This window comes from Ammospiza nelsoni, chromosome 8, assembly GCF_027579445.1.
Source record: "Ammospiza nelsoni isolate bAmmNel1 chromosome 8, bAmmNel1.pri, whole genome shotgun sequence".
In the NCBI taxonomy this organism is placed as follows: Eukaryota; Metazoa; Chordata; class Aves; order Passeriformes; family Passerellidae; genus Ammospiza; species Ammospiza nelsoni.
In genome coordinates, this window is record NC_080640.1 from 2223655 (window position 1) to 2251134 (window position 27480).

Below are 27480 nucleotides of genomic sequence, written 5' to 3' on the forward strand. Positions count from 1 at the left end.
TAGCAAGGAAAAAGAGACAAATTCAGGAATTTACAATTTTTTTTTGCCTCAAAAACAAGACCCAGGCAGACAAAGCTGCTCTTCTTTTCTTTTCACTCTGCTCTTGTGCTCTTTTTACTGTAACCTTGCAATAATTGCTCCTGAAAAGCCACTTCCTGCTCAGGGTGAGCTTACAGCTGCTACAGAGGTTACAATTATTCTCTTCAAACTGCTTGGGAGTTTGCTTTTAGTTTCATTAAAGACTTCACCAGTTCAGGATGTGCCTGTGTGAGTGACCAGTGAGTGGGAATTGGTTCTGGATTGGGATGAAGCACATTTTTAAAATTGCAGCATTTAAGTCTCTTGAATTCAAGTCTTTCTTCCAAACTTTTCAGGCATTTCATGGCTGATTTCCATTAGAAAACTGCAATTTGACTGTGGGAGAAGTGGGGGAAGAATTCCCAGAGCAGCACTGAGTGGCAAAGGCCACAGATTTCTATCACCAGTCTGTTTTTCTGACAAAGAACAGATTTATACCCAACAATGGAGATCCCTCATAAAGAAAAGCCCCAAACAGCAGAACAACAACTTCTGTTTGAGTATTGCACTGGCAGCAAAGACAGAGATTTGGAAATTGTTTTTACTCTCTGCTCTCAAGAACTCAGCAGATTATTACCCTTGAATAGAAATATGTGAGTAAATATAGCTATAAATATAAAGATATATATATAAAATACATATAAAATAGATATAAAGTCTTAAAAACATATATAAAAATATGTAAAAAAATCTAAATATATATAAATAACTCCAGGGCAAGCCACAAGAATGGTCTGGGGAGCACATACATACCTACAGTGAACCACAATGGGTCCAGCATGGGCAGGATTCAGGGTCTTGACTTTTTTCAGGAATTTCAGCATGCCAATAGGTGTGAAAGGCACCCCAAAATCCGGCCAGCTGGTGAAGTGGAGCTGTGTGACCAGCCTTGGAGCTTTGCATCCCTCCTGGAGCTGCAGGAACACCCAGATTCTGAGTTTAACATCTCATTTTTCATGCTGGTTTTGTGGTTTTAGTAGTTGATAATTATCAATATTTTTAAAAATGTTATTTAAATATATAGACAGTATTCGTTATTTTACAGATATGTTTGAGTTGTTTGTATTGTTAGTTACAAAATCAAAAATATTAGTTGTTATTTGATAGTTATAGCTATTTTTGTAAAAGGTAAATGTATAACACATGTATAATTATTTACATTTATTTATGTATTATACATATATTATTTATTATATATATAACACAATATGCATTATTATACATAAATAATACATATATGTATTATTTTTATATAATACGTATACATTTATGTATAATACATTAATTTATGTATAATATTCTATATTTTGCAAAAGTTAAAACTATAATATTGTTAAAACTATAATAAAATAATATAAAATAATCTAAAATAATAATTTAAACTATGATACATTTCTTACACTGGTCATAAATGAAAATATAATTAATAAATGATGTCGTGAGAATCCAAGTTTCACAGGGGCCTTATCATAACTATTATATTAAAAGCAGTTAGAAGTGATTATAAATATATTAAAATCCTTGTGATTAACAACTGGTAAAAGTGAATTTACAATAACAAAGCCAACAACCACTGGTAAAAGTTAATTTACTATAGCAAAAGCCAACAACCACACAGTTATTTAGTCTAAATCACTATGTAGTTTTTTTAAAAGTAGCTAGAAGTGATTATAAATATAATAAAATCCTTGTGATTAACCATTGGCAGAAGTGAATTTTTCAACAGCAAAACCAACAACCACACAGTTACTTAGCCTAAATCACAATGTAGTTGTTTTAAAAGTAGCTAGAAGTGATTATAAATATATTAAAACCTTTGTGATTAAAAATTGGTAGAAGTGAATTTACAGTAGCAAAACCAACAACCACACAGCTATTTAGCCTAAATCACTATGTAGTTGTTTTAAAAGTAGCTAGAAGTGATTATAAATATTCTAAAACCTTTGTGTTTAACAATTGGTAGAAGTTAATTCACAATAGCAAAAGCCAACAACCACACAGCTATTTAGCCTAAATCACTATGTAGTTGTTTTAAAACAGTTAAAAGTGATTATAAATATATTAAAATCTTTGTGATTAACAATTGGTAGAAGTGAATTTACAGTAGCAAAACCAACAACCACACAGTTATTTACAGAATCACAGAATCACAGAAGTTCAAGACTGGAAGGGACCTATAAGATCATCCAGTCCAGTCGATGTTCTAACTGTTCAACTAGATCATGGCAGCAAGTGCCACATCCAGTCTTGAATTCTTCAAGGGATGATGACTCCACCACCTCACTGGGTAAATGATTCCAGTATCTGACCACTCTTACTGTGAAATATTTCCTTCTTAATTCTAACTTACATCTCGCTTGACGCAACTTGAGACTGTGTCCTCTTGTTCTATCTGTTATCGCCCGGAGAAAGAGACCGACCCCCAGCTCACCACAGCCACCCTAAATCCCAATGTGTTTATTGGCTGAAATCAGCCCAGTTTCTGAAATTCAGATTTCCCAAAGAGCCTCAATTCCTTGCAAGGAACATTTGGGATTTTCTCCACCCCCCAGGGCAGAGGGGAGCCCGCAGCAGCCGGGGCCTCACCGAGTGCACGCAGAACTTGCGCACGGTGTAATCCACCAGCACCATGGAATCCTCCACGGACACACGGACACTGCCGTACGTCCAGCAGCCCTGGTCCGGCCAGTACTGGAAACACTTCTCCTGCACAAAAACATGGGATTTCAGGGACAAACATGGAGGATTTCAGAGCCAAACGCAGGGAATCTTAGAATGAAACCCAGGGAATTTCAGAGCCAAGCATGGGGAACTTCAGAGCCAAACCCAGGGAATCTTAGTACGAAACCCAGGGAACTTCAGAGCCAAACCCAGGGAATTTCAGAACCAAACACGTGGAATTTTAGAGCCTAACACAGGGAATCTTAGAAGCAAACATAGGGAATTTTACAACCAAACTCTGGGAATTTCACAACCAAGCCCTAGGAATTTCAGAGCAAAGAATGGGGAATATCAGAATAAAACCCAGGGAATTTCAGAACCAAGCGCAGGGAATCTTAGAACCAAACCCAGGGAATTTCAGATCCAAGCGCAGGGAATCTTAGAACCAAACCCAGGGAATTTCAGAGCCAAACTCAGGGAATTTCAGAGCCAAACACTGGGAATTTCACAACTAAACCCAGGGAATTTCAGAGCAAAGAATGGGGAATTTCAGAATAAAACCCAGGGAATTTCAGAACCAGGCACAGGGAATCTTAGAACCAAACCCAGGGAATTTCAGAGCCAAACACTGGGAATTTCACAACCAAAACCAATGAATTTCAGAACCAGGCAAAGGAAACTTTAGAACCACACCCAGGCAAACTTGGAACCAAACCTAGGGTATTTCAGAACCAAACCCAGAGAATTTCAGAACCAAACCCAGGAAATCTCAGAGCCAAACCCAGGGAATTTCATCACCCCGTCTTTGCTTTCACTGCCACGCTCTCCTAGCTGGATCCAGGGAAGGTGAGCACAGCTGAGAGTGTGTGCCAGATAAGAGCTCCTTATCTGGCACAACTTCAGCACCCTGCTACTGCTTCTCAAATCGATGCCGAGAAGGTGAGAACAGCTCTGAATTGTTTTTTAACCAGCTCAGCCCCCACAGCTTTTGTTTCAGTTTGGCAGCTTTGTTACAGGGCGTCCAACTGTGGGGACTGTGGGGTTTTCACTCTGATTTGGAGCCTTAGCTGCAGACACAGAGAAATTCAAAGCAGTTCTGCTTTGGAGCCATCAGGAATGTCCAGATTTAGCAGTTCTGGCTGCTCCCACTGGGAATTGCCCCTCATGGCCTGGCTTTGCTGTTTCAGCTTCATCAAGCAGCAATGAAAGTGCAGGAAAATCAAATCCAGGAGGAAAACAAGGAATGCCCATCCTCAGGCGAGGAAGGAACAGCACACCCTCACAAAGTAGCAGCCTTCATTTCTCTTTGTTTAGTTGACAAACTGTGCATTTTGAAACCAAATACTCAGGAAAATGAGCAGTTTGTAATCTTCATTCCTAATCAATCCCATCCACAAGCACAGCCTTACACTGGAATAAAACCACAGGAGTTTTCCTTTGGCCCTGGGCTATGCAGGGCACAACTGGCCATCAGAATTTTCTCCTTGAGATCACCTGACATAAATGGGTATTTTAGAAATGAAAACTGCATTTTGGAGCAGAAACTCAGCTGTGCTGACAGGGGCCAGGGCAGGAAGTGGTGAGAAATGCACCTGGTCAGAGCCTGGGCAGCCAGAACTGCTCTTGGAGCACAGGGACATCCAGGGCAGGGTGAGAGCTCCTTACCTCTTTTCTTTCTTTCAGGTTGGTCAACATGACAATAATGGCTGATTTCTGCTCCCAGATCATCCTCCAGAAGTCATTGACTGTCTCCTGCTTGGGTCCTGCAGACAGAACAGGGAAATGCTGAGGAGAGGATGGGGCAGATCCCAGAGCAGTCCCACACCCTGGGCACCCACCCACAGCTGTGTCTGCTACACCTGCACAGCTTTGGAATCTACCGAATTTCTATATTTATGTACTAAATAACCCCCCCTCTTCTTTTCTTTTACATCATCATGCACCCAAATGTACATTTTTAGAAGGAATCTCCTCTCTTGAAATACCACTCACAGAATCACAGAATGGTCTGAGTTGGAAAGGACTTTAAAGACCATTTAAATTATTTACTTTCTACTCCTTGCCATGGGCAGGGACACCTCCCACTGTCCCAGGTACTCCCAGCCCCAGTGTCCAGCCTGGCCTTGGGCACTGCCAGGGATCCAGGGGCAGCCACAGCTGCTCTGGGAATTCCATCCCAGCCCCTCCACACCCTCACAGGGAACAATTTATTCCCAAAATCTCATCTAAATCCACCCCTTGTGAGTTTAAAGCCATTCCCTGTGTCCTGTCCCTCCATCCCTTGGCCCCAGTCCCTCTCCAGCTCTCCTGGAGCCCCTTCAGGCACTGGAATAGTCTCTAACACATTAAATCTTAAATATCATTTAATCTTTTCACTACTTTAACTACTATTTCCAGCAGAGAGGGTCAGGATGGGGAAATGAGCCCCTGCCAGGGCAGAACCTACAGAAGTGCCTGGAGGCAGCTGGTCACCTCACACTCATCTCAAATTCATCTCAGCTGTAACCTCCCAACCCAGCCCCCCCCAACCACCACCTGCAGCTCAAAACAACCTCTCCACCACATCTACCATTAAATGTGCTCAGCCCTGAGCTATAGAGGAGAGAGACATGAGAAGGAGTTACCTTGCGCTGCTATAAATTTATTCTTTTCTTTGTAGCCCTGTGGAAATGAATGCCACAGCAGTTAGAAGGTGAAAGGCCAAGGTGTAAAGCAGAGACTTCTTTAATGGCCAAAGTTTGGCCAGCTGTGGGCAGCCCTCAACTCACATCTATGTAGGAAGCATTGATGTAGTCTGAAGGTGGGACTCCATCAATTTGGGTCAAAATCACTCTGGAATGATCATCTGAAAGAAAAGAAGGACATTGGCCAGTTATTAAATCTGAAATATGGTATTTCCTTGCAAGCAGGAGGGCTGGAAAAGCACAGAGTTCCCAAACCACATGAGCAGCATTTCTGACCAGTGCATTTGTTGTTATTTGAGTATTTTCAGGACGGGAGCAGCACCAGCAGCTGCTCAGTGCCAAAATGAATTGTCTGGTTTAAAAGCAAAGTGAATGGCTTACATGGCAGGATGTTGGGATATCTGTTCTTCTCCCTGTTTTCCTCCTTATTTGCCATTTCAAACGTTCCCTGCACATATCCAGACGTTAATGACTGGGAAAAAAAAATAAAGTCAATGGGTTAGAAAACAAATAATTTTGACTGCAGACACCTTAGGGAAAATTTGCATCCAACAAAACTGAATATATTTCAACTTCTTCCCCCCCAGTAACTTTAATTCCTCTCTATCCTGGCAGGTTTGACTCCAGACAAGGAGCCCAGCAGCTGGGGAGAGAGCAGGAATGTCTTCCCTCCGAGATCACAGTTATTTAGCAAATTGTTCAACTCTGAGCTGCTGCCTGGAGCTGCCATCTGCCACGGTGACTCAGAGGCACTGATGGCAGCACAGGGGCTGGGCTGAGCCCCCATCCACCGCTGAGGGCATCACAAACCCAACATCCTGCTCAGCTCTGCACCTGAGGGCCCAGCCCTGCTGAAAAGGAGGAAGGGAAAATAAATTATAGAATAAATCAATATAAATTTATTATATTGATTTTTATACTTAGTAAAAGTTCATATACAAAATATATGTATTTGTATATATACAAATATGTAAATATTTATATATTTATATTTTTAATAAATAATATATATAAATATACAAATAATATATTTGTTATATTATAAATAACAATAATTTTATAATTATATTATTGTTTTTATTATTAGAATATATTATAATGTTTACAATACAATATATAAAGTTAATATATTACATATTATTTAATATATTGTATGATATAATACATAATATATTAATATAATATAATATAATATAATATAATATAATATAATATAATATAATATAATATAATATAATATAATATAATATAACATAATACAATACAATACAATATAATATAATATAATATAATATAATATAATATAATATAATATAATACATATTATTACATATTATATTAAATTATATTATTACATATTATTATTAAATTATATTATTGCATGTTATTATTAAATAATATTATTGCATATTATTATTAAATAATATTATTATACTATTTATTATAATAAAACAATTTTGTTACTATTGGGTTAAAATCATTTTAACCCATAAAAATTAGGGTTTTTATGTAGCGTGAGTTGAGTTCTGAGTGCAGGTAAATTTAGTCTGGCTTGAAAATAACCCAACAGCCGTGGAGGACAATAAACCAAAGGAAAAAACAGAGAGGAGGGTGAAGATGAAGGCAAGGAGGTGCCCAGTGTGAGCTCCTCCACAGCTGAGATGCTGCCACTGCAAATGGACCAAAGCAGAACTGAATTTGAGAAGTTTTTAAGTGGATTTCGGGAAGTTCCTCAAGCTGAGCTCCAAAAGCCCCAGTGGAGCAGGGTGGAGCCCAGTGAGGTAAAATCCCAGCAGCGTGGGGAGGCAGCAGCACCTTGTGCCCCCTGTGCCACCCCTGCCAGGCTGAGTCACACTGGGCAAGGACAAACGTGGGCAGGGCTGGGGACAGCAGGGCTGGAATCCCCCAGAACTGCACAGGGACACGGGGGGGACACAGGGGGACACGGGGGGACAAAGGGGACACAGGCAGCCTGACCCCCAGCACACAGGGAACACCACCCTGCACTCCTGGGCTTGGTTTGTGGGGCTGTGAGTGGAAAAGAGAGGAGGCTGAAAGAGGGCTGAGGAAGAAGGCTGCTGTCAGACTGCTTAATTCCTCATGTGAATGAAGCCCGTGGCTTTTTATCAGCCCATTTTGCTGATTAAAGTTAATTATGAAACACAAAACCAAAAAAGAAATAGGGGAAGGTGTCCCTGCCCACGGCAAGGGGTTGGAACTGGATGAACTTTGAGCTCCTTCCAACCCACACCATTCTGTGACCCTATGAAATAATTATCTTTTTAACCACAATCTCTTCAAACCTCAAGTCAGGCACCCAGTTTTCAATTAACAGCCAGAGAAGTTCTGGATGTTCCTGACAGCAGCTTTCCTCCTCAGCCCTCTTTCACCCTCCTCTTTTCCATTCCCAGCTCCGTGTGCCACAACAGCCCCAGCAAACCAAGCTCACTGTGACGCTGCTCACAGGGTCCCAGGATGAGGGCAGAGACGAGGATCTGACTCAATGCTTCAGAAGCTGATTTATTATTTTATGATATATATTATATTAAAACTGTACTAAAATAATAGAAGAAAGGATTTCATCAGAAGGCTGGCTAAGAATAGAATAGGAAGGAATGATAACAAAGGCTTGTGTCTTAGACAGAGAGCCCAAGCCAGCTGACTGTGATTGGCCATTAATTAGAAACAACCCCATGAGACCAATCCCAGATGCACCTGTTGCAGCAGATAACCATTGTTTGCATTTTGTTCCTGAGGCCTCCCAGCTTCTCAGGAGGAAAAATCCTAAAGAAAGGATTTTTCATAAAAGATATCTGTGACAAGCCCACAAGTGCAGGGTTTCCTGTGTGCTGGGGGGGGTCAGGGCTGAAATGAAAAATCCATAGAAAGGAATTAATTAAAAGGAATTAATTTTGGCCAGGTCTCTGCTGCTGAGCCCTGCTGGCGCCCAGGGTGGGTGCTGAGCCCAGAGCAGAGCCCAGCTCCTGCTGCACCCACGGGGAGGATGTGAATGATTCACCCTGCTGCTCCTCAGCACATCCTTCCTCCCAAATCCACCCTCCCTGCACCCCAAATCACGAGGAGCTGACTGGTCCTGCCTCATCCGTGCCACCCCACCCTGCCCTGTCCCCACCCCAGGCAGTGACCCCAAAATCCCACTGGAGCTCTGAGAGGCTCAGTATCAGCACATTTCCTCCTTTTTAGCACTGGAGGAGCCACGGGGGTGTCTTAATCAAGCCAGAATTCAAATTTCAAAAGAAAGCTCTTGGGGAAGTTTTTCAGTAATTAATCTGAAAATCAAGGTGATAATCCCAAACTTCCAAGGATGATCAACAGAGGTTGGGGCTTTACAGAAAGGAACCAATTTTAATTTTTTTTCCTTTTTTTTCCTGTTAAGGAACACAATCTTTCCAGTGCCCAGTGTTCACAAAGGAATCACAAAAAAGAAGGAGCTGTTCTGGTGTGTCCAAGGGGTGCAATGGACACTTAAGGGTCATGCAGGCTTTAAGGACAAAATCAAAGCTGCTGGAGAACACCATTAGCACATAAATCCAAGAGAACTGTCCTCAAAGTCAGGAACTGTCCTCAAAACTCTTTTCTCCCTGCTGGGTGTCTTCATCTTTTAATGTCTGGTTTCTTTTTACCAAAAAACCACTTGGGACCAAACTCAGGTTGGTGCATGTGCCTGGCTCCCGGAACTCACCATTTTCAGCCCAAATTTGTTCCTAATTCCCCCTGGAGCTCCTGTATCTGCTCTCCCAGGGATGCCTGGCCCCTGACATGTGGGGTGTGGAGTGGGGAGAGATCTCTGGAGCATCCCCAGGGCAGCGCTGAGGCACAGAACCAGAGAATCAGGGAATGGTTTGGGTTGGGAGGATCTTTTCATGCCACCCAGTGCCACCCTACCATGGCAGGGACACCTTCCCCTGTCCCAGGCTGCTCCAAGTCCTGTCCAGCCTGGCCTGGGACACTTCCAGCCCTCCCAAACTGGAGCCAACACCTCATCCAGCCATAGGGAAAAACCACATTGAGCATCAACCCCACCACTGCTCATTTTTGGGGATCGGAGCCCAGGTTTTTGGGTGTGGACAGAATCCCACACGCTCACAGCATGGGGCAGAACACTACCAAAGCAAAGAGGGGTTTAAAAATGCAAACAGATGGTTTGTTTCACTCTGAACCTCAGAGCAAATTCATCAGCAGAGTCAAAATTCACCAGCACACACTGTGTCAGGCCGGTCCTCACTTTCATTTTCAGCTTTACGAGAATTTCTACAATGCTCCCTGTCTGATAAGGCAAAAATCTGTGGTTTAAATTTACCATCAGCCAAACTGCAGCTCTAAATATGCTCCCAATTAAGAAGGTAGCTCAACAGCCTGCCTAATCAACACGTGCCTTGGCTCTCACAAATCCACGCCTGACATTTAAACTCCTGCTCTGCTTCTGCTCTGGAGGGAAGTGAAGAGAACTCATAAAAAATCTGGAAAAAGCCCCAAACTCAGGCTCCTGGTGTTGTGTTTCTCCACAGGAATCCTGCAGGAGCTCAGCACAGGCTCCAGGTGCAGCTCATCCCTACAACCACAAAATCCTGCCCAAGGCCACGCTCAACAGGAACACCTGAGAGCTGACACCTCACAGAAACTCTGCTGCAAAGAGAGGAGTGCTGGGATGGCAACCAAGAGCAAAAAGTCAAATTATCAGGAAAAAAACAAGTCAAATCTCACCAAGACAAAGTCAAATTATCAGGAAAAAAGTCAAATTATCAGGAAAAAAGAAGTCAAATCCCACCAGGGCAATATTAAGGCTGCACTGTGTCTTCTCTAAATACCTCCTATGGAGGTGAAACACCCAGATCCTCCCAAACCCCTCCAGCACTATCATGAAAATCAATGCTGAACAGGTTTATATTCAATGTTCCGCTCCTCCAGCTTCAGGCAAACACTCAAGACTTCCTTAAAATGCTAGCAAGAGGCAAACAGTTCATATAATACCAATTCAGCATCACAAATCAGTAAAAATTCCAGGTTTTACCCAGATGAAGGGTCCCCACACACGACAGAACCTGTAGGAACAGCACCAATCATGCACCACTCACAGAATTATTAATGCTTGCAGATATTTTGGTTTTCCCCCCATTTTCAACCATCCATGTGTATAAACTCACATTAAACTCCTCCCTGAAGAGCTTCCCCTCGTCGGCCGAGCGCATCCGGATCTCCTCCTCCAGGTTTTCCACAGGGATGGGGAAATACTTCTTGGGGCCCGAGGGAGACCTGCTGAGCAGCATCACCCGCTGCTGTTCTGTCAGCACAAGGGCAGCACGTGTTAAAGGCACGGCCACAGCACAGATCCCACTGCAAATTCACCCTGCTGCTGAGAGAGGCCAAAGCAAACTGCGGCCTTGACACCCTGAGGTGCTAAAGGGGATTTAGAGGAAATTAAAACACCAAATCATAGGCCAAGGGGTTGCTTTGAGAGCATAATGGTATTAAGAGGAACCAGTGCTGGTGAAATGAATGATTGCTCTGTTTACACTGGATTTAAAAGTGACCAAGTTTTATTCAGAAAAGGAGAAGGTTCTTTCCGCTGACAGGGCAAGGACAGCTTTTGGCACCTATCACCAAAGAGGTGCTGCCAGATTATTTCATTTTGAGGGGAAATAATGCTAATAATAATGATAATAAATAATTTATCTTGAACTTGGCAGCCAACAGAAGCTGTGCCCCAAGAGGAGCTGCTGCCCTGTGCACAGGAACACCCCAGCAGGAAGCTGATGGGTATTTTTAGGTTTTTGGCTTTTCCTCTGACTGTCACCCTCTTCAGCTCACTCATCCCTTCACACATGGTCAAGTGGGGCTGACACAAACCACAGATTGATTATTTTATCTTTAACTTCATCATTTTTTTCCTCTGGGTTGTGATTAGAACAACTTGTCCAGCCCAGGTTTGAGCTGGGCCCCACAGAGGAGCCAACCTGGAGTTCCCCATGGGCAGAAACAAACCCAGCACAACTCAGACCAGGGGGGAACACTTGGAACTCCCCAGAGAGTTTTAGTTCAGTGCCTCTGGCTTCACATTTGGAACTCCACAGAGAGTTTTATTTTGGTGCCTCTGGTTTCAAACTGCCCCATCTCAACCCCTGCCTCACATTTAGAAAGCACACAGTGCATTCACAAAGTGTTAAGGACTTTTCCCCCCATTTTAAGAAGAAACACTGCAGTTCCTTCTCCAGATATAAGGATCACAGCGTTAAGGACATTTCCCCCATTTTAAGGACATTTCCCCCATTTTAAGAAGAAATCCTGCAATTCCTTCTCTAAATACAAAGATCCCAGTGTCACAAATGTGCATCTCAGCTGGCACCCGGGTAAAACATCTCCAAAGAGCCCAGGGAGGTTTTATACAGAAACATCACAAAGTGAAACCTTTCTCAAAGCAGCAACTGAAAGTTAACATTTTCCATAGACTGCTTGAGGATGATTTCTAAATATGGATCTCCAGTCCAAGGCCAGCTTGGAGGGGACAGCCAAGGGCTGGGAGATGTCCCTGCACATGGCACCAAGGTTGGAACTGGATGAATGTAAGGTCCCTTCCAACCCAAACCATTTGTGATTGTATTTTTTCAGACTATTTTCTCTTTAACAACAACCCTGTCACTTATATCAGAAACAAAAGCAAACACCGAGTAATTCTGAATTAAAGACAGAAATAAAAGTGAGAGTTTGAAAGCAAATCTGCCCATACCTTGTTCTTCCAAGATCCCATTTGGCATCTTCTTGTCCCCGGAGTTGACCACAGCTTTCCTGTGTCTCCTGAACCTGCAACAACAGAGGCACCACATCAACCCACAGCTCTGGCAAGGGCAAAGCAGCAGCATTTCCCCCCAGGCCCCTTTTACAGACAGTGTAATCCTGGAGAGGCTCTTTCTGTTCATGCTGGCAGGGAGAGCAGCGCAGGCACGAGGCTCTGCCTCGCTTCTGCTTCCGTGGGAGGGCTCAGAGAGAGGATGGGCTGAGCAACAGGAAAACACCCACCTGAAAAAATACCCCACCAGCACCACGAAAATGATCACCACCAGCACCAGGATCAGCAGGGAAGTCAGCAGCTCCTTGTGCAAGGTGTTCTCCTCGGTGGAGTCTGGGGATGGAACAAGAAATGTGGAATATGAGCTGTGGATTGCCTCATCTGGCACAAAAACTGTGCTTAAGGCACCAAAAATTCTGCTCAAATATCTGTCTCTGCTTACTATAAGCTTCACAATTACTTGGCACAGGCAAAGCTCAAACTGAAAGTTAATTTTTATTATTTTTTAGGTTTTTTCTCCCTCGTCAAAAGCACAATCAAACCACTACTGCTGAGAAAATCCAAGATATTTTTCAATTTCCCTGTAATCAGAGAAAGCTGAACAGCTATAATGTACCAAGCTGAATTTGAAGCCCATTACAAGGTTTGCTGCAGTGTCCTCATGTACATCAGCTGCTTCTCTACCACCTTACATAGCCATACAGAAAATGCTACCTTTCACAGGGACTTTATTCACTGAAATTCTAAGAGATTTTATTCACTGAAATTCTACATAAATATAAGAACAAGCAGGAATAATGACATTTTTCTCAGAATGGAGATGAAAGAACATCTTTGTTATATCAGCTACAAGCTCTGAGTCTCACCCTTCTGCTCACAGTGTTTTGTGGAAGTGTCTCTTTACCTTTCACTTTCATTATGCTTCTGTAACCTTTTCCTTCTACTGAATAATTCAATACAGAACAGATTAAAATCATTAACAACCCAACATGTTTTATCTAAGGAAGCCAAACTCCCAGTCTGAACCTTCAGCAAGCAAAACACAACCCTACAACCACTCTTCCAAAATTAAGGCAATTTCTGCTGCTGCTGCTGGTATTTCAGATTTTTTTTCTCGTTTAAACTACATTTACACACTTTAAGGAGTGGGGTTTTTTTGCCATTCCTACAGTGGTCTTTGAGAGCTGACTGACAGAAGGGTTGGATGGGATATTGGGAGGGAATTCCTGGCTGGGATGGAATTCCCAGAGCAGCTGTGGCTGCCCCTGGATCCCTGGCAGTGCCCAAGGCCAGGCTGAACAGGATTTGGAGCACCTGGGACAGTGGAAGGTGTCCCTGCCATTATTATTTTTTAAGTTCCCTTCCATCCCAAACAATTCTGGGATTAAAAAAAAAAAATATTTAGGAGTAAGAACCACCTGCAATAATCCAGAAAGGATTCCTGTGGATCAAACAAATACCCAGAATTGATGGCTACAAAACCACCTGAATGCTGGGAGCAGCTGGAAACTCTCGGGGTGTGAGGGCATGGGGAAAATTCCTGGAGAGGCACAGGTGAGCTCAGGACACACAGGGAAAAAGATCCCATAAATCAACATCACCACCCAGAGACAGGGACGGCAATAAAAGGCATGAGGGATGACTTTTAGGTGGTGTATAAAGATAAAAGTGACAGGCATGACAAAACTGCAGTCAGGAGCTTGGCAGGGGTTCAGGAAATCACTCCTGGAAGGAGTGGCTGGGTGAGGATGAACAAGCACCCAACACCTTCTGTGGGTGCTCTGCAGCTCTGCCTGGGAGACGAGGCTGCCAAGGAAACAAACACACACAAAAAAATAAATCCCTGGTTTTGTCCCTCACAGACAGACAAAATGCAGCCACTTGCATGGATTAGAAATGTCACCCTGAGGATGCCAGAATGCTCCAGGGTTTGGGGGTTTGTGTTGGTTCTCTTTAGCTCCGTGACAATGAGAGGGCAAACAACAAGTTTGCACCACGAGGGAGTTAAAATTTCCCTCAGACAATTACACAATAAAAATTTTAAAAAATCACCCCTCTCTTCCTTTCACAGAGTTGCTGCACCATTTTTGGGGTGTCTGTGGAGAAGTGATTCCCAGGCAAACACTGAAAGCTCAATCCCAGCCAGGAAAAGAGCAGCTGAACCAGCAGTAGCAGTAAATGTGAGTTGAACACCTCAGAGCCGAATCCCGTGGGCAAAGCCAGCCCAAGCCCCCTGGCACTGCAGCCACACACTCTGAGCCTGGCCTGGAGGGACCTTTAAAGGTCACCCCTCCACCCCCTGACCTGAAACCACCTATTTCTGAAGTTCTGCTCTGCAAACTGATTCTTGGAATTGAGTGTCTGCAGAGAATCCCTCTGGCATTTAAATACCAACTGAAATGAGCCAGGTTCCTTCTCCTTAGCTCAGTTTCCTGATGCTGCCTCATTTTCTCCATGAAATCACCACCACGAGCCTCCCAGGGGAGTTCCACCTCTGGGTGTTACAGAGTCACACCATGGTTTGGGATGGAAGGGACCTTAAAAATCACCCAGTGCCACCCCAGCCATGCAGGGACACCTCCCACTGTCCCAGGTGCTCCAGCCCCAGTGCCCAGCCTGGCCTTGGGCACTGCCAGGGATCCAGGGGCAGCCACAGCTGCTCTGGCAATTCCATCCCAGCCAGGAATTCCCAATCTCCCATCCATCCCTGCCCTCTGGCACTGGGAGCCATTCCCTGTGTCCTGTCCCTCCATCCCTGTCCCCAGTCCCTCTGCAGCTCTCCTGGAGCCCCTTCAGGCCCTGGAAAGCCACACTGAGGTCACCCCAAAGCTTCTCCTCTCCAGGTGAACAATCCCAGCTCTCCCAGCCCTTCCTCCATCCCAATGAACATTTGGATTCATTCCCACTGTACATTTTGGTTCATTCCCATTCATTGCTCCCCACTGAACATTTGGGTTCATCCCCACAGCTCCAGCTCCTCCCCAGGGCTGGACACGGTGTCCTGGCTGGGACCTCTCCAGAGAGGAGAGACACAAAATCTTATTTTCACATTGCCACTGACTGGTTGGAAGTTGGAACCAGCACTAAACAGGAGCCCCAAAGCTGCCCCATTTTCCTGCCTTTTAACCAGCAGCTCCTCTAATAAATTCATCCCCTCTGAAGGCTCAGACATCAGTGATGGGAAGGGATTGGGAGGATTCAAAGGCACCAGGAGCCCTCATGGAGTAAATAGCAGTGGAATGTAAACATTTGGAAAGGTATTTAAAGGTTTACAACTGCAGCTCCCAGGCTGCTTGCACATTTCAACAACTCCACAAGTAAAAACACAAGAGGAAGTAAAACAATCCAGAGACTATGATTAATCCTGGGGAACTTACAAATATTTGACAAATATTTGAATTACCAAGAGTTACGGGATGCTCACGGACAATATCATGAATAAACACTCTGTAACAAGGATCTGGGAGCATTAAGAGATCTCTACTAGAAATATACATTTATTTATGCAAATCCTAATAAATATTAGCTTGGAAGTCACAACTAGATGCTCCCTTCCAACCCAAACCGTTCTGTGGTTTGCTTGTTTATATTTATTTAATGCAGTTGAATACCTGGAGTAAAGATCAGGGCAAATTTCCAGTAAATGGCAGTGCAGTAAGGCCCAGAATATTCTCATTTTCTGAAAGGGAAATTTCAAGGTAGCAATTTCATGGCTGCAATTTCAGGGTGTTCTTGTAGGAGGTAAAATGGCAGCAGTGCTAAAAATCAACCCATGCAGACAAGGTAACCATGTTTTAAATAAGAATAAAGCTGACATTGTAATTCAGCAAATCTTTGAAAAAATCAAGGCAGCTCAAATAATGGCATGAAATCATTTATACCTATTCCTTTCAGGATCAAAAGTATCTTTTGGGATCACACATCAAATTAGCATGCAAAAGGAAAGCTGATTTTTTAGGCTCTTTTAGTTCTTTCCATAGTCTGTTAAATGGAGTTTTCTTTATGCTTCAATCAAAAATCTTTATTTTTGTATTTTAAAATGCTGTATTAATTCAATGGCTATCAAATTTATTAGATAATCCAATTATCTTGGTTCTCTTTCTGCAGCAATGTAATTTTCAGGGTGCACCTAACTTGCCTGTCAGACAAAATTCTTCCTCACTGCAGAGCCAGCAAGGCTTTGATATTTAGGAAAAACAGTTTAGTCACACCAATCATTTCTGAATCATATCACTGAAATTAAGATTTAATTAAAATAGGGATGATCAGATTACTCTTATCCACATTATCAGACCTAAATCCAACACAATTTGGAATTAAGCTCTGAAGATGAACAACACTGATGGCAAAACTCCCTTTGTTTTAAGATTCTGGGAAGTGATAAAAACAACAAGTGACTTCCCCTTCTCAATTCCCATATTCTGACATATTCAGCCCAATATTAGTAACTTGCTTTTCTACAGCTCCAGGTGCCAGACAAGAAGCAGGCACCAAAACCTACTTGACAGTACTTCAAACTGATTAATTAGCAAATTCACACTCGGCTAAAGCCTCTTTTCTATGAATAATTTGGGGTTTTTGGGAGCACAGCCACACTCAGATTGTCACTGCTGGTGGATGGGGAGCCCCTGGTGCCCCAACCTCCCTTTCCCAGCTGAGCTCTGGAGTGCCCCAGTCAGAGTCTGGAGAAGGCAAATGCTCACACCCGGATCAGCAGCAAATCCCAGACTGGTTTGGGATGGGAACACCCTCAAAATTATCCTGTTCCACCCCAGCCATGCAGGGACACCTCCCACTGTCCCAGGTGCTCCCAGTGCCCAGCCTGGCCTTGGGCACTGCCAGGGATCCAGGCCAGCCACAGCTGCTCTGCCCAGCCTCATTTTCTTCCCAATACCTAAAACTCCCCTATTTCCATTTAAATTACTACAACCAAGAACCAAAACAATCCAAGGGGCCATGAGCCAAGCCTGGCATTTGATTCCTCTCCTTCCCCAGGGGTGTAAAGTTCACAATAGATTAAAAGCAAATAAAGCAACAAATCAGCCTTCTATGAAGCACTGGGTGTCAACAGCAGTGACCTGAACACTCATCAAAACGTGGTCACATTGCTCACAGGGGACATCAGCAGCTTCACTCCCTGCTTTGGGCTGGAAGGGGCCTCAGAGATTGTCCCAGCCCACCCCTGCCATGGCAGGGACACCTTGCACCATCCCAGGGTGCTCCCAGCCCCAGTGTCCAACCTGGCCTTGGGCACTGCCTCAAACCCCCCAAATTCCCTGAACAAGCCCCTCCCCAGGACTGGCAGTGTCAGGACATGGTTCTGGGAGGAGGAAGAAATTCTGCAAACGGAAATGAGGATGAATGTGAGGTGCTGTGGTGGCCCAGAGTGATGCCTCAGGTTTGGCTTTTCTATGTTTCCCATTCTGTGCTGCTTTAGTGTGTGGGGCTGGGCTCACATCAGGGGATGCTGAGCTCTGTGCACAGAGCAGGGACACAAAACAATTCCTGCTCCAGCTGGGCACCAAGGACAAATGACCCAAATCTCAGCCCAGGAGCACAAACCCCGTGGGCTGCAGAGAGAAAAACAAGCAGGGTGGGACTGCAGGGCTAAAGCTGGGATGGGACAATGAACTGCAAGGTGCAAATGGAGCAGAGCTGATCCCAGGGACAGAGCCCGTGCCCGGCCGTGCATTTTGGGGCCATTTTGGTTCATCTTGGGTGCAGCCCTGGCTGGGCTCTGGTGCTGCCCAAGGTGCATCCATGGAGGAGATGCTTTGAATAAATCCCTGCTTTGTTCTGTGACTCTGTCCAGCCTCTGTTCTAGGGCAGCCCTCTCAAGGGATCATGAGGAGATCACTCTCAGCTCCTGGAACCAGAACTCTCCTGTTTCTCACCTGGCAGGACCCTCCACAGGAAACCTCACACCCTCCTTGAGTCTTTACATGAAAACACAGAACACGTCCCAAGGCTCCTCATGGTGTTTCAATCTATCCATCCTGCTGCCTAATGAAACTTTATTTCCTGTTATCTGTGCCCAGATGCCCTGGCAGCTCCCGGGCCCTGCAGCTCCCCCATCTCTGCCCTGCTTTCCCCTCCCACAGCAAACAGAAAGTGAAACCCCAACACCACCCACGTGCCAACCAAGCCCAGAGGACACCTGGCACCGTCACAACTGCGTCAGTGGGGCCAAAGTCCTGCAGACACATCCAGGACTGAGCCCCCAGGGACACCCCCTTGGCTTCGTGCCCATCCTGCCCCCTAGGTCACTCCTTACTGGTGGCTGTGGTTGTTTTGGGCAGCTCTGTTCCATTGGGCGGCAGGGCTCGTGCAAGAATGAAACTAACACAGAGCAGCAGGAGCGAGCAGGAATGTTCCATCCTGGACCTGCAAGGAAGCAAAGCAGAGATAAATCGATATAAAATTCAGGTCAAATTGATATCATGTTGGTTTTTATTCCACCTCATGGCAGAAGGAAGCTAAAAGTAAAAGCAATGTCTGCTTGAAATTTAAATTTATTTAAACCCTGTTTTATACTCTCCATCACCTTAGCGCTGAATGTTCAGTTTTGATGCAAAAAGAAGAAGAAAATACAACTTGTGGATGCCAAATATTCAGCAACAGAATGGCAACCCTCAGCCATGGTTCACAGACAACACCAGAGATCAGGGCAAAAATGGTCCCCCCATAAAAAAAGCCATCTGAGGACACTGAGGAAACAATCCTGGGAGTCATTGCCAGAGATAAGAGGAAAATTCATAACAGAGAGGAAAAGTTGTTGACCACAAGCAGCCCAGTAACAGCAGAAAGCTCTGAGTCCCTCTGACACACACTTTTAGGCCTTCCTGATCCCACTCAACTCCCTTAGCCACAGGTGAGGGGCTCCATGGATGAATTCCTTGGGGAATGTTTGCTGAGTCTCCTTTCTAAACACACAATTTCAGCCTTGGTGAGACCAGAAAATAATCTCCAGTGTGAAGAAAATTGGAGGAAAAGTGTGATGAGAATGTGCTGTTTCTTAATTCAGGGAAATTCACAGATGGAGACAAATAAACAGGTTCAATCCCTCTAAATAGAGGTGGAAAATAAATGTTGTTATTAATTTGTTGTGATTTATCCAATCCCTAATGAACAGATTAATTAGGAGAGGCTCCCATCTCAGCCCCCAGCCAGTCCTGCTTGATTTAGAAACAATTTCACACAACCTTTGCTTTGTGGCAGGATTCATCCAGATGGTGGCTCTGCAGCCACTGCTAAAATCCTGTCCCTGGAATTGCTGCTCCCCAGAGCTCCCCGTTTCTGGGTAATACACTGAATTTAACAGTTCCATTTCCACGGGGTATTACACAGTCCTGCCTCACAACACACTAAAAAACCCAGGAATTTGGCAGTCATTAGAATAACCATTAGAAAATCCTGCCTTTCCATGTAAAGTGGGATAATCCACCAGAAATAATCCTGGATAAACTCAAATATAGAGAAATCTCCTGTGGCAACAACTTTCACACCACCTTTGTGCCACTCTCACAGCTGTTACTCAGAAGTGAAATTTTCCCAGTCATTCCCAGCCTCTCCAAAGCCTGGTCCTACACCCAGGAGTAAATTCAGGCTCAGCACACAGCTCCTATTTCTTGGATACACAGTTGGGAAGCTCAATGGGGCTTTTTTTCTCTAATACAATGAGTGAAAGAAGAATAATAAAAATATTTTAAAATATAAATAAAAATATTAAAAATATTATTTATTATAACATAACAAAATATTTTAAGATATTATTAGCAACAAACTTTATTTTCTTAATTTTTCCTTCAGTGCAGCTTGCTACTAATTTACTCCTTCAATTCCTTCTACTACTACTATTTCTAATTTAAGCACCCTAAATGTCTTACAATCTTAATCCCATTCTTGAGGTTTTACAATCCCATTCTTTCCCAATCCCATTCCTGGGATTAGACCCTTAATTGTGTTCAGCACCTCACTGCAAACTGTGCCTGCATCACTGTGAGCATTATATAAATGTCCCAAATTAACTATTTATAATTATATTATATTTATAATTAGAAACCTTGGGACACACGGCAGCACTGAATGGAACTGAAGGGAAGGGAAAGGAAGGAGGATTTGGAAATGTGGAATAAAGGCAGAATAAAAGTGGAATTAACAGGGAAGAGGTGATGAATGCTGGGATGCTTCCCACCCTCAGCAAAGGCTGCTGAAATCCACTGGAATTTTGGGTACTCCAACCTGGCAGGGGCTGATTTTCCAAGGCAGCTCTGAGTTCACTTTCTCATCCTTAAAATACATCCAGCTCCTTAAAAAAAATAAAAAATCCACAGAATAATTGAAGTTGCTGGAAGGTTTCCAGGAGAGCAGAAAGCGAAAGGAGCATCAGTGCTTCTCTCCAAATCCCTGTCAGGAGAGTTTTCCAGATGCTCATTCCCTGCCAGACCCCTGAATCTGTTCTCTGGGATGTGAAAAATTCATAAAATTCTCAGGGATGTGATAAAGGGTGGCTGGAACACGCTGTGGTGTCCCTCAATTTATCAGAAATAAACACAGCCACAAAGATTATAGAAATCCTGAGATTTTGGGTTTGGCCAAAGCCCTTTGCATTTCCAGCTCCTGAAGAGAGGAGGAGGAGGAGGAGGAAAATTCCAAGGGAATCCAGAAGCTGAAGCTGAGGTGGGTGCAAAGGACTGGGCTCAGCAGGACAAGCAGAAAATGATGGAATTCAGGCTGGAAAAGAGCTTTAAAATCATCAAATCCAACCATTCCCACCACTGTCCTGTGTCCCACATCCACATGGATTTTAAATCCCTCCAGGGATGGGGACTCCAAACTGCCCTGGACAGCTGTGCCAAGGCTGGACAAACCTTTTCACAAAGTAATTTTCCCTAATTTCAATCTAAACCTTCCCTGGCACAGCTTGAGGCCATTTCCCCTCTGTCCCTTCTCTTCCCACTGGGGTGGATGGGGAGGTGCCCAAGCTGCAATCCCACAAAAACACCACGAATTTCACTTTATATTTATATTTATATTTATATTTATATTTATATTTATATTTATATTTATATTTATATTTATATTTATATTTATATTTATACTGTTATAGCTATAATTTATATCTATATTTATGGACTTCATGTACAGGCCTGCAACATTACCATTTTCTGAACCAAAAAAACAAATAGCAGAAAACCCACTGCTGCAGGCACAGCAGCATTTCCCACATTTTCCTCACTCACAAAAGCACAAAGTTCATGATACAGCCTGGTAAAACAAGAAGGAAAAAATAGTAACAACTCTCCTGAGAGAACAGGGCTGAGCAGGGAAGGACAACCACGTGCTACAAAAGGAGCCTCTTGTTGATAAAAGTGGAAAGGAAAAGATCCAGGGAGAGACGAACTGTTATTATTACATAGCTCTGCTGTAGGGCAACTCCTGAAAAAGAAATAGGAACTGCCTTTAAAACAAAAAACAGTGAATTTATCGACTCATATCCTGCTACACTCAGTTTCATTCCCTGGATATGCACAGGTCGGGCTCTGCTCCCAGGGAAGGAGCAAAGGGACAGGAGGATTGGCCTCAAACTGTGCCGGGGAAGCTCAGGGTGGACATCAGGAGGAATTCTGTCACAGAAAGGGTGGCCAGGCATGGTCAGCGAGGGTTGCAGTGCCCATCCTCGTGTGTTCCAGGGTGTGCCCATCCTCGTGTGTTCCATCCCTGGAGGTGGCACTCAGAGCTCTGGGTGGGGACAAGGTGGGGATGGGGCACAGCTTGAACTGGATGATCCTGGAGATCTTTTACATCTGAAATGACTCCATGAGTCTATCCTGAATGGCTCAGGCACCTCAGGTTTAACACCATGCACTGATTTTTATCGTTCTTCATTGCTGCTGTGGGACACCTTCCTACAGGAATGTGCTCCCTGCCGATGGAGTGACAAAACCATCCTTTATCCCTTTAAAAAGGAAAGGAGCTCAGAAGTTTCTCCCTTCAACTGGGTAAAAAACCAACTCATAGGCCAACGGGACTTCACCTCTCCAGCATCCCAGGGCTCCAAGCCCCATCCCGCCTGGCCTTGGGCACTGCCAGGGACGGGGCAGCACAGATTCAAGGAGCCAGAGCAGCTGGAATGGGATCAGGACAGCCTGGGACACCCCTGGCCAGCTCCTCCTGCAGCCCAGCTCCCCAAAACGTGAATAAATTACATTCTTTCCAGGGATTAATGGATTACCACACATGGCTAATTTCTATTTTGGCCGCAGAACCGAATCCTCATCTGACCTGACAGCTCAAGAGTAAAACCTGGGCTTGGAGAAGAAAATAGGCCAACAAAACCTCCGTGTGTCACGTGGCCCTGCCACAGATCTGAGTCCTGCTCCTTTTCCCAAGGATGCACCAGCTGCTTCAGAGCAGGTTAAACTGATACCCATCCCTGGCATCCTCCTAAAGCAGGGAAAAATCAGAGAAACAACCCAGGTAACACAGAGGACAGTGGAGACACTGGTGGGATTTATGTTTTCCTGCCCCAGCCTCTCAGTGCTACAAAAATCACATTTGCAAGGATAAGCACATCAATTCAGAAAACAGAATTAAAAATGAGAGATACAAAAGCCTTTTCACTGCAGGCTGACAAAGCCATAGGCCACACCAAGAGCAAGTGCCAACCTCAAAAATTTGGTAGTTTAATTTAAAATACCAACAGAACACCAAAAGGGGAATGAGGAGACAACAGTCACCCTCTCTCTGCTCTTCCTGCTTTCCACCCACGAACCCCAACACCCTGCTGGTCCCTGTAAAGATCCCCAGAGCAGCTGTGGCTGTTCCTGGATCCCTGGCAGTGCCCAAGGCCAGGCTGGAGCACCCTGGGACAGTGGAAGTTGTCCCTGCCATGGCACGGAATGGGTTGGGCTCTAAGGTCCCTTCCATTCAGTGATTCCATGATAAGAATCCCAAGCCCCAGTGCCTGGGGGTTCCCTTACCTGGAGCAGGTGAGCTGGCACAGCAGCTCCCTCTTGGCTGGAATCCCAGGCCAGGAGCTGCTCCCGCTTGCAGCTGGGCTGATTGCAGCTGTTCTCTTTTCCCTGGAGCCCTGGCTTAGAGGAGTCAGGGACTGTGCCTGCTGGCCCATCCCTGCTGGCAGTGCCAGGTTACACTTTAACTGGAATTGCTCTCCCATGACCTCATTTGTGCTTAGGGCTTTATTGCCCCATTATGTCATCAGGGCAAGCAATCCACCATGCATGCAGCATTCTCAAAACTTCCCTTCGATGACAAAACACCTGGGAAGAGAAGAGCTCCTCCCTTTCCTGGAGGAAATCAGGAAGTTCCATCAAGATGGAACCATGAACGGTTTTAGAGCTTGTCTAAAATTACAATTTGGTTAAATATTCTCTGTCTTTTAGGAACTTGAGGCAGTGAAACTAAACATATTTTGAGTGTTGCAGGTGATAAAATATATTAAGTAAATGGCTTTCAAGCTATTTATCAGTTGTTCTTTCTTACCTTAAAATGTTTGGGCATAAATTGGAATCACACAATGGTTTGGGTTGGAAGGGGCCTTAAAGCTCATCCCATTCCCACCCCTGCCATGGGCAGGGATGCCTTCCACCATCCCAGGGTGCTCCAAGCCCCATCCAGCTGGAGTTGAACCCTTCATTCCTCGTGTTTGCAAGGCAAATGAACAAACAGCTGTGGGAGGTGCCAGGTCCCACAGACCCCTCTGAGCACAGCCAGTCCCTCCATCCCCATCCCCACCTTGGGCACCGAAGCCTGTGGAGCAGCAGGACCTTGGATTCCTGCCCTCATCCACCAGGGACATCCACCCTGCATGGGCCAGCAGCTGGGACCAGCTTTTCAGAATTCCAGAATTCCAGCTTTTCAGAACCAGAATTTTTCAAAATTCCTCCTCTTGGGGTAACCATTCCATAACCATCTGTTACTTGGAGTTAGACACTGAGCCTCAAATCCAATTTGCAGAAGTTTGATCAAGTCCCGTGTCTTGACATCGTTTTAACATTCGGGAGCTTTAAAAAACCCAAACAAATAGAATTCTCATTTTCTTATTTTTGAATCCTTGTAATTCTTCCTCGAGACTCAAAATATCCTAAAATCCAGACAGAAATAAAGGAATGGAGTTTGTGGAGATGTGTGTGCATGTGTTTAATGCAGAAACTCAAGAAGGGACCTCTCCACTTGGGAAACATTCCTCAAAATCCAGCCACTGATAAATTAGAAAACCTTCCATTGTGAACATTAAATTTCACCATAAATCCCATGGATTTATGGATTTAATGGAACTGTTTACAGCACACTCAGTGTTGCTGTAAACGTATTTGCAATGTTGCAAATAAAAACCAGGCAAGCTTTGTTTCCAACCCCTTCAGAAACAACAAAGGAATTTGGGGACAAATACATAATTTTATAATGATCTATAATTTAATATAACTGCCCACAAAATTCTATCTGACTGTAAAAATTCCTTATGTATTCTACACAAATAGCCTCGGTAAAGATCATTTCAAAGAGATGGCAATAATTAGATTAAAAAATTACAAATCAGAATAATCATTTACACGTAAGAGACCGAGCAAGGCAAAGCACCCAATTAACTGAGTAAAATCAATTTCCATTTAGAATAATCAAGCTTGATAGACTGTCTTGCCTATTTAGTCACTTTGTGTCTAATTCAGGTGGACAAATTATTATATTTGCTTTGATTTCCATGGAAGAGGAGGTCAGCAGATGTGGCAAATCTGTTATTTGTTCCAAAAAATTATATTTAAAGACAAATACCCAAATGCAGACAAAAATTACCTCTTTTGTAACACCAATTCTTAAATTCTAGCCAGCTCAGCTATTTCTGTGTGTCTCTCCCAGCACCCCGAGTGTCCAAACCCAGCCCATGATGGGGAACACGAGCTCCAATCCATTTCAATTAGCAAGGCTGGGATCTCCCGGGAACATAAATCACAGCTTGTCAGCAGCAGATTAAGCAGTGCATTAACAGGGCTGCAGCAGCCAGGATTAACTGACACTGCTGGTGACACGCCACCCTTGCAAAGTGACTTTGCCACTTGAAAAGCAGCGGGGGAATTTTTCAGTCAATGGGGTTTCTACAGATGCACTCAGGAGTGGACGGGCTGGGCCAGGGGAATGGGCTGGAGCTTCAAAGGTCTCCTCCAACCCCAATTACTCCATGGTCACCAGGAGGCAGCAGCACTGAGAGTGACGGGGATCCCTTTCCTTTTATTTCCTTTGCTCTCCAGGATTGCTCAAAGCAGCTGTGTTGATATTCTGTGACATAAACTGAATTAAAACCAGGAGCATAATGAACTCTGCAGCCTTAATTTGGGAAAAAATATACGCTGCCTGCTCATGTGTTGCACATCTGGCTTATCTGCAACCCCACAGATCTGGAAATGAAGGGGGAAAAAAAAGAAGAGAGATTTCTTTTCCATGCCTGAGTGGCTCTGAATGAAGCAATGCAAGGCTGTTGTATCTAAAACTACCCAGGTCAGGCTTGGAATAGGCAGCTGTCAGATCAAAAAACTCCATCACAGAATCAAGGAAGTTTTTAGGTTGGAAAAGCTCTCTGAGACAAGAGTCCAGCAATTCCCAGCACTGCCAAGGCCACCACTGTCCCATGTGCCCAAGCAGGGGATTGAATCTACATGGATTTTTAATCTCTCCAAGGATGGGGACTCCAAATTTCCCCGGGCAGCTCTGCCAGGCCTGGACAAACCTTTCCATAAAGGAATTTCCCCAAAATCCACCCTGGGCCTGCCCAGGCCCAGCCTGAGGCCGTTCCCTCTGCTCCTGTCCCTGTTCCCTGGAGCAGAGCCCGACCCCCCGGCTGTGCCCTCCTGGCAGGGAATTCCAGAGAGGGAAAAGATCCCTGGGGATCCTCCTGTGCTCCAGGCTGAGCCCTTTCCCAGCTCCTCAGGGATTCCGCAGCCCCTTCCCAGCTCCTCAGGGATTCTCCATTCCCTTCCCAGCTCCTCAGGGATTCTCCAGCCCCTTCCCAGCTCCTCAGGGATTCCACAGCCCCTTCCCAGCTCCTCAGGGATTCTCCAGCCCCTTCCCAGCTCCTCAGGGATTCTCCATTCCCTTCCCAGCTCCTCAGGGATTCTCCAGCCCCTTCCCAGCTCCTCAGGGATTCTCCAGCCCCTTCCCAGCTCCATTCCCTTCCCTGCATGTGCTCAATGTCCTTCTTGTCACGAGGGGCCCAATCTGCCCCCCAGAATTCCAGGTTGGCCTCCCCAGTGTCCAGCACAGGGTGACCACATTAGGAAAAGGGCACACAAAAAAATGGAAGGAATTACTTCAGAAAGAGAGAGAGATGAGCACTGTTCTCAAATTTGGAGCTGTTTTCATGCTGCAATAAAAGAGGTCAGGATGACTAATGCATTCTCTCACAGATGTACATTTACCCTCCAATATTTTTTGAAGAATTCTTTTGCCAGTTTTTTGCACTTTCCTGACCACCTTTTGCAGGAAATATCCTGCAAAACTCAGCAGGTGCATTTCTGAAGTGGTCATCCATTCATCACATGATTCCAAAGTCAATACAGTGAGGACACTGTTCCACTATTTCCTACCGGATGTATAAAAAATTGTTTAAATATTCCCAAAAATCTCAACAAATTTCCAGGAGTTCTTTCTGTTATTAAAAAACCCCACCAATTCTAAACACAAAAAAGTAGGCTAAAGTCCCCTTACCATCTATTTTTCAAAGGTTAATTTGTGTTGTGTCATGAAGTGAGGCTATAATCATTAAAGGAGATAAAATAACTCCTACCTAAAGTGAAGTTGTGCAGTCCCATGATTTCAGTGTAATTAATTAAATGAGTCATGTTTTATTTAGGTGCTTACACAAGTGCAAGCGGATTAATTCTAAATAAAACCAACAGAGCTGTAAAATGCTCATTTGGAAAAGGTCCTTGACAAGTCCCCAAGGCCAATCCCTCACCACAGCCTGGACCTGGCCCATTCCTGGTGATCTGGTCTGAACTGCTCATCCAAATCTCAAAATTTGGAGTCTCCCAATCTCCAATTCTCAGCGAATTTCCAGTTCTCCAGCATCCCTGGCACGGGCAGCCTCTGCCCCCTCACACATCATCTCCTGCCCCTCACAGCCTCCCAAAGGCAGGGGTGGCTCCAGCCTCTTCCCAGATCAGCACTGCAGAGCCACCCCAGCTGCAGAACACCCAACTCCATCTGAAAGCCACTTTGTCCTTCCCTTGTCCCAGC

The 27480-nt window shown here is 44.5% G+C and overlaps 1 protein-coding gene across 2 annotated transcripts in view; it reads right to left on the bottom strand.

The window, feature by feature from the left end:
* PTPRE (protein tyrosine phosphatase receptor type E) overlaps positions 1–27480 on the bottom strand; it is a 92341-nt gene that overhangs the window by 12325 nt on the left and 52536 nt on the right. For both annotated transcript variants that reach the window (XM_059477055.1, XM_059477054.1), the window contains exons 2-11: positions 18503–18612; positions 12459–12561; positions 12169–12242; positions 10589–10725; positions 5805–5895; positions 5508–5584; positions 5364–5400; positions 4405–4502; positions 2665–2784; positions 832–992 (exon numbers count right to left, since the gene is read on the bottom strand). In XM_059477055.1, the coding sequence (XP_059333038.1) occupies positions 832–992; positions 2665–2784; positions 4405–4502; positions 5364–5400; positions 5508–5584; positions 5805–5895; positions 10589–10725; positions 12169–12242; positions 12459–12561; positions 18503–18605 (1001 nt within the window). In that variant the 5' untranslated portion in view covers positions 18606–18612. The remainder of the gene's footprint in view (positions 1–831; positions 993–2664; positions 2785–4404; positions 4503–5363; positions 5401–5507; positions 5585–5804; positions 5896–10588; positions 10726–12168; positions 12243–12458; positions 12562–18502; positions 18613–27480) is intronic.